This window comes from Callionymus lyra, chromosome 14 (genome assembly GCF_982586985.1).
Source record: "Callionymus lyra chromosome 14, fCalLyr1.hap1.1, whole genome shotgun sequence".
In the NCBI taxonomy this organism is placed as follows: Eukaryota; Metazoa; Chordata; class Actinopteri; order Syngnathiformes; family Callionymidae; genus Callionymus; species Callionymus lyra.
Genome location: NC_141831.1, coordinates 1105212 through 1112805, shown reverse-complemented (window position 1 = coordinate 1112805; position 7594 = coordinate 1105212). Strand labels below are relative to the sequence as shown.

Genomic DNA, 7594 nt, shown 5'->3' with positions numbered 1-7594 from the left:
CATCATCGTGACATCATCATGACGGCATGATGATGTCACGATGATGATGTCATCGTGACATCATCATGACGGCATGATGACATCATCATGACGGCATGATGATGTCACCATGATGATGTCATCATGGTGACATCATCATGGTGACATCATCATCAGTCTCTCCCCCAGATTAATTTATGAACTCTGATGAGCGTGTGATTCTTGTACAAGTTTGTCACGAGAGATATTTTAATATAAATGGAGGGAAACAGTTAACATAAGCCATCGTGATCTTTTAAACCTTCTGATACTTGTATATTGAAGATTGTGTTCTATAAGGTGAATAATTTTACTATAACCACCAGAAATGAAGAAAATAAAACGGGACTTTTTAATTGTAGTGTTTGTTTGTTGCTGACTTTATTGAAACACTTTCTTAATGTATGAGACTTTATTTTAACTATAGTGTTCTTAATAACTATAGTGTTCTTAATAACTATAGTGTTCTTAATAACTAAGGTAAGGTAAAACTTTATTAACTATAGTATTCTTAATAACAATAGTGTTCTTAATAACTATAGTGTTCTTAATAACTATAGTGTTCTTAATAACTATAGTGTTCTTAATAACTATAGTGTTCTTAATAACTATAGTATTCTTAATAACAATAGTGTTCTTAATAACTATAGTGTTCTTAATAACTATAGTGTTCTTAATAACTATAGTATTCTTAATAACTATAGTGTTCTTAATAACTATAGTATTCTTAATATCTATAGTGTTCTTAGTAACTATAGTATTCTTAATAACTATAGTGTTCTTAATAACTATAGTATTCTTAATAACTATAGTGTTCTTAATAACTATAGTATTCTTAATAACTATAGTGTTCTTAATAACTATAGTGTTCTTAATAACTAGTATTCTTAATAACTATAGTATTCTTAATAACTATAGTGTTCTTAATAACTATTGTATTCTTAATAACTATAGTGTTCTTAGTAACTATAGTGTTCTTAATAACTATAGTGTTCTTAATAACTATAGTATTCTTAATAACTATAGTGTTCTTAATAACTATAGTGTTCTTAATAACTATAGTGTTCTTAATAACTATAGTGTTCTTAATAACTATAGTGTTCTTAATAACTATAGTGTTCTTAATAACTATAGTATTCTTAATAACTATAGTATTCTTAATAACTATAGTATTCTTAATAACTATAGTGTTCTTAATAACTATTGTATTCTTAATAACTATAGTGTTCTTAGTAACTATAGTGTTCTTAATAACTATAGTATTCTTAATAACTATAGTATTCTTAATAACTATAGTATTCTTAATAACTATAGTGTTCTTAATAACTATTGTATTCTTAATAACTATAATGTTCTTAATAACTATAGTGTTCTTAATAACTATAGTATTCTTAATATCTATTGTATTCTTAATAACTATAGTATTCTTAATAACTATAGTATTCTTAATAACTATTGTATTCTTAATATCTATTGTATTCTTAATAACTATAGTATTCTTAATAACTATAGTATTCTTAATATCTATTGTATTCTTAATAACTATAGTATTCTTAATAACTATAGTATTCTTAATATCTATTGTATTCTTAATAACTATAGTATTCTTAATAACTATTGTATTCTTAATGACACTAGAACAGCTGAGCGAGAACTCTTTACTATTTACTTCAATAAAGATATATTTACGTCACAATAGACGAATAAAACATAATCAATAACTGATCAAACTGAAAGAATTTACACATTTGAAGTTAATCAAATATTCTTTAAAACACATACGAATATTTTGTGTTGTACAATCAAAGCAAGGTTGGTACTTTTGAAAAGGTATGAGGAAAATAACTATTGACATATTTAGATCCTTTATTGATCCCGCAGATTATTATTTTACTATTATAATCATATACTTTTATTGAATTTATTTATCTATATTAATCTAAACATTTACAGTTCCTCGGATGATGACGTAGAAATGGTAGCGACGTTATCGTACGTCATCAAAGCGCGACAGGCCTGTCAGTTCCATAGACATGTGTACAGATGTAAATATAGACATATATATATATATATATATATATATATATACCTGTATACTGTATATAGACATATGTATGTATATAGATGTATATGGTCAGTACAGCCTATACGATCCCGGCTGCGCATGCGCGGGATCTACTCGACGGGAGTTCAAAAATTACGTGTCAAAGTAAGTCATTTTATTTATATATCGCTTTAACAAAGTTAACTCGTAACAAGTTAAATTCGTGTCAAAGCAGAAAAGTTTACATTTACGATCAGAAACTCTTAACATGAGACACGAAGATGTTCCAGAGAATCCAGTGTCGTGTGAAAGCCTGTGCTTTCTAGCAAATCCCGCGCATGCGCAGCCGGGACACTGTAGGCTGGTCGTGTGTTGATTCCGAGCGCGCACCGTAGTGACGTCATCAGGTCCGCGCCGCTGATCGTGCACTGAAGGCCTCGGACGCGTCATGGAGGAGAAGATGTCTGAGGAGAAGATGCTGATGTCTGCCGCCCAGAGGAGAGCAGAGACCAGGAGGAGGAAACTTCTGCTCAACTCTGAGGAGAGACTCAACAGGATCGTGGGCTTCACGAAGAGCGAGAGTGACGTCGGTGCGTCTTTGATGTTGTTGTTGTTTAGCTCAGTCATCGTGAAGATCTCCATTCATTTAAACTGTTTTAGTTGTTGTTGTTGTTGTTGTTTAGCTCAGTCATCGTGAAGATCTCCATTCATTTAAACTGTTTTAGTTGTTGTTGTTGTTGTTGTTTAGCTCAGTCATCGTGAAGATCTCCATTCATTTAAACTGTTTTAGTTGTTGTTGTTGTTGTTTAGCTCAGTCATCGTGAAGATCTCCATTCATTTAAACTGTTTTTAGTTGTTGTTGTTGTTGTTGTTTAGCTCAGTCATCGTGAAGATCTCCATTCATTTAAACTGTTTTAGTTGTTGTTGTTGTTTAGCTCAGTCATCGTGAAGATCTCCATTCATTTAAACTGTTTTAGTTGTTGTTGTTGTTGTTTAGCTCAGTCATCGTGAAGATCTCCATTCATTTAAACTGTTTTAGTTGTTGTTGTTGTTGTTTAGCTCAGTCATCGTGAAGATCTCCATTCATTTAAACTGTTTTAGTTGTTGTTGTTGTTGTTGTTGTTTAGCTCAGTCATCGTGAAGATCTCCATTCATTTAAACTGTTTTTAGTTGTTGTTGTTGTTGTTTAGCTCAGTCATCGTGAAGATCTCCATTCATTTAAACTGTTTTAGTTGTTGTTGTTGTTGTTTAGCTCAGTCATCGTGAAGATCTCCATTCATTTAAACTGTTTTTAGTTGTTGTTGTTGTTGTTGTTGTTTAGCTCAGTCATCGTGAAGATCTCCATTCATTTAAACTGTTTTAGTTGTTGTTGTTGTTGTTGTTGTTTAGCTCAGTCATCGTGAAGATCTCCATTCATTTAAACTGTTTTAGTTGTTGTTGTTGTTGTTGTTTAGCTCAGTCATCGTGAAGATCTCCATTCATTTAAACTGTTTTTAGTTGTTGTTGTTGTTGTTGTTTAGCTCAGTCATCGTGAAGATCTCCATTCATTTAAACTGTTTTTATTACTGAAGATACTTTAATTCATGGAGTTTCTTGTCATCAATACATTGAATGATACGATCGTTTATATCCTTTAAGATTTAAACGAGTATGTTGTTCACATAGTTAGATTTTCTATGATGACAAAATAAATGTTCTTAGTTCAATATTATTAAGGTAAGATAAGGTAAAACTTTATTGATTGAAATTCAATCTAGAAATGTTGCTATGATGACGTCACCAGGCATCACTAATGGAGAACCGAAGTTCTTGATCAACTTGAGCAGATTCTCAAGAAAGATTAAACATATTTAACATATTTAATATTCTTCCTCTGGTTCTTCTCTTGGTTCTTCCTCTGGTTCTTCTCTTGGTTCTTCCTCTGGTTCTTCTCTTGGTCCTTCCTCTGGTTCTTCTCTTGGTCCTTCCTCTGGTTCTTCTCTTGGTCCTTCCTCTGGTTCTTCTCTTGGTCCTTCCTCTGGTTCCTCCTCTGATCCTTCCTCTGGTTCTTCTCTTGGTCCTTCCTCTGGTTCCTCCTCTGGTCCTTCCTCTGGTTCCTCCTCTGGTCCTTCCTCTGGTTCCTCCTCTGGTCCTTCCTCTGGTTCCTCCTCTGATCCTTCCTCTGGTTCCTCCTCTGGTCCTTCCTCTGGTTCCTCCTCTGGTCCTTCCTCTGGTTCCTCCTCTGGTCCTTCCTCTGATCCTTCCTCTGATCCTTCCTCTGGTTCCTCCTCTGGTCCTTCCTCTGGTTCCTCCTCTGATCCTTCCTCTGGTTCCTCCTCTGATCCTTCCTCTGGTTCCTCCTCTGGTTCCTCCTCTGGTTCCTCCTCTGGTTCCTCCTCTGGTTCCTCCTCTGGTCCTTCCTCTGGTTCCTCCTCTGGTTCCTCCTCTGGTTCCTCCTCTGATCCTTCCTCTGGTTCCTCCTCTGGTCCTTCCTCTGGTTCCTCCTCTGATCCTTCCTCTGGTTCCTCCTCTGATCCTTCCTCTGGTTCCTCCTCTGGTTCCTCCTCTGGTTCCTCCTCTGGTTCCTCCTCTGGTTCCTCCTCTGGTCCTTCCTCTGGTTCCTCCTCTGATCCTTCCTCTGGTTCCTCCTCTGATCCTTCCTCTGGTTCCTCCTCTGGTTCCTCCTCTGGTTCCTCCTCTGGTCCTTCCTCTGGTTCCTCCTCTGATCCTTCCTCTGGTCCTTCCTCTGGTTCCTCCTCTGGTTCCTCCTCTGATCCTTCCTCTGGTTCCTCCTCTGATCCTTCCTCTGGTTCCTCCTCTGATCCTTCCTCTGATCCTTCCTCTGGTTCCTCCTCTGGTTCCTCCTCTGGTTCCTCCTCTGGTCCTTCCTCTGGTTCCTCCTCTGATCCTTCCTCTGGTTCCTCCTCTGATCCTTCCTCTGGTTCCTCCTCTGGTTCCTCCTCTGGTTCCTCCTCTGGTCCTTCCTCTGGTTCCTCCTCTGATCCTTCCTCTGGTCCTTCCTCTGGTTCCTCCTCTGGTTCCTCCTCTGATCCTTCCTCTGGTTCCTCCTCTGATCCTTCCTCTGGTTCCTCCTCTGATCCTTCCTCTGATCCTTCCTCTGGTTCCTCCTCTGATCCTTCCTCTGGTTCCTCCTCTGGTCCTTCCTCTGGTTCCTCCTCTGATCCTTCCTCTGATCCTTCCTCTGGTTCCTCCTCTGATCCTTCCTCTGGTTCCTCCTCTGATCCTTCCTCTGGTTCCTCCTCTGGTCCTTCCTCTGGTTCCTCCTCTGATCCTTCCTCTGATCCTTCCTCTGGTTCCTCCTCTGATCCTTCCTCTGGTTCCTCCTCTGGTCCTTCCTCTGGTTCCTCCTCTGGTCCTTCCTCTGGTTCCTCCTCTGATCCTTCCTCTGGTTCCTCCTCTGATCCTTCCTCTGGTTCTCCTCCAGGTTCCTCTCGTCGCTCCACCGAGCCTCGCTTCCACCTGGACCTGGACAGAACCGACTCATGGTCAGCCAAGTCCTCCCAGAGACCGTCTCCGTTCCTGCAGGAAGGTCCTCTCGGCACCCCAGAGGCCCGACACTCTCCCCTGCCAGAGTGCGTGGACGAGGGTGTGCGTCCGCGGCCTCGAGGGGGGGGCGGGGCCGAGGACGGATCTCCTCGCCGAGGCCTCCAGAAGTACTTGTCCAGGCTGGACGACGCCATGAAGCTGCGCGGTCAGCTGGCCAATGAGAAGCCGGCGCCGGACGCCGCGTCTGAAGCTGAAGAGTTGGATCCGTTCAGGGTCTTCAGGCTGGTCTGCAGCGTCCTCCTCGCCGTCCTCGTGCAGGTGTTCGTCTGCAAGTACCTGGTCAGTGTCCAGGAAACATCTCAGCATCAAACTTCTGTTTGGGTTTATTTGAACACAGTTGTTGATCCTGTTGATTTAACATCAAAACAGAGATGATTTTTTGTATTTATTATTATATATTTGATATTTATTATTTTTTAAATGTATTGTCCAATATTATTAGAGTATTCTATGTAATAATATATCTATTATGTAATATAGTGTAGAAGCTCCTCAGTGTTTGATGTTCTTCATATCTGTGAACATGTGAGTATGAAGTGTTTTGTCCACTTTGATGATGTTATTATTATTGTTATTATTATTGTTTGTATTCATATTATTGTCGATGCTGTTAAAACAACAACTTATTAATGACGTCTAATTAGGACTAAATATGTCAAAGTTTTTCAATTTTTCAAGTATTTATGTCTTGAAACATAAACATTGAGTTGATAAAAAGTGTGACTTTAGGCTGAAATGAAGATTTAATGAATTAAACATAAAAAAAAGTGTTCTTTAAAGATGTAATGTCTTCTGGTTGCAGTCGATCTTCGCTCCGTTCCTGACCCTAGAACTGGCCTTCATGGGTTTATCCAAATACTTCCCGAAGGTACGTTTGCTCCACAACAAGTGGAAACTTGACTTTGACTCCAGGATGTTCTCTGCAGGTGGAGAGGAAGCCTCAGACCACGGTGCTGACCACTGCGCTGCTGCTGTCCGGCATCCCTGCCGAGGTCATCAACCGCTCCATGGACACGTACAGACGCATGGGAGACGTGTTCGCCGACCTCTGCCTTTACTTCTTCACCTTCATCATCACTCACGAGGTCCTGCTGCTGGTCTCCTCAGAGGCTGCTTGACCCGCGTCTGGATCCCGGGTCGAGGCTCCAGGTCTGCAGGACCAGCTTCATGTTGTGGCTTCTGTGACGAGAGTCTGATGTTTGTCTGGAGCTGCTTCTCTGACGTGGAACAAACATGACGAGTCAAAGGTCTTCAAACGTGTTTTAACCCTGGCCTTTAGATCGACTGGATCCGGTGGTTCTGGTGGTTCATGGGTCAAGTTTTCGTCCGGACACGAGACATTTTCAAGTTGAGCCATCCCACCTCTGACGCCACCTCTGTGGCGTTTCTGACTTTCGAGTCGATAAAAACTCTGGACGGTGACGAGTGACATCATCAGAGCTCATGAAGGTCTTTAGATGATCTATGGATTCTTCTTCAAACATCTCATGTCGTCACGTGATCCTAAAGTCACTGATTCCATCGAACGTTACACTAAACAATGTTTACTTTTAAAGTATTTGATCATGTAAATACTTCTCTGTATTATACTTTTTCCTGTTTGTGCAACATTTTCTTCATTCAACCTAATAAATGTTCAAATAAACATGTTTCTCCTGCAGTTACTGTTTGTTTCTTATGTCTTTAAAAAACATCTACGTTTGATTGTTTTGATCATTTTCTTCTTCACTTTGATGTTGAAAGACAGAACTAACTAGTGAAACATAACCAGGTTAAAGTTCTTCTTCACTTTGATGTTGAAAGACAGAACTAACTAGTGAAACATAACCAGGTTAAAGTTCTTCATCACTTTGATGTTGAAAGACAGAACTAACTAGTGAAACACAACCAGGTTAAAGTTCTTCATCACTTTGATGTTGAAAGACAGAACTAACTAGTGAAACACAACCAGGTTAAAGTTCTTCATCACTTTGATGTTGAAAGACA

General features: G+C 39.3%; 1 protein-coding gene across 1 annotated transcript; it reads left to right on the top strand.

The window, feature by feature from the left end:
• The first annotated feature begins 2480 nt into the window (after nt 1–2480).
• Nucleotides 2481–7268, top strand: camlg (calcium modulating ligand). The gene is made up of 4 exons (XM_087807304.1): nt 2481–2652; nt 5487–5887; nt 6411–6476; nt 6535–7268. The coding sequence occupies exons 1-4, from the start codon at nt 2511–2513 to the stop codon at nt 6724–6726; spliced, it is 801 nt and encodes a 266-aa protein (XP_087663430.1). The 5' UTR covers nt 2481–2510; the 3' UTR covers nt 6727–7268.
• Nucleotides 7269–7594: the final 326 nt, after the last annotated feature.

Bases quoted from the DNA above. Each gene is read 5' to 3' on its own strand.
- camlg (XM_087807304.1), top strand. From the start codon at position 2,511: ATGGAGGAGAAGATGTCTGAGGAGAAGATGCTGATGTCTGCCGCCCAG. The intron at 2,653-5,486 runs GTGCGTCTTTGA...GTTCTCCTCCAG, and splicing joins GAAGAGCGAGAGTGACGTCG to GTTCCTCTCGTCGCTCCACC. The intron at 5,888-6,410 runs GTCAGTGTCCAG...TTCTGGTTGCAG, and splicing joins TGTTCGTCTGCAAGTACCTG to TCGATCTTCGCTCCGTTCCT.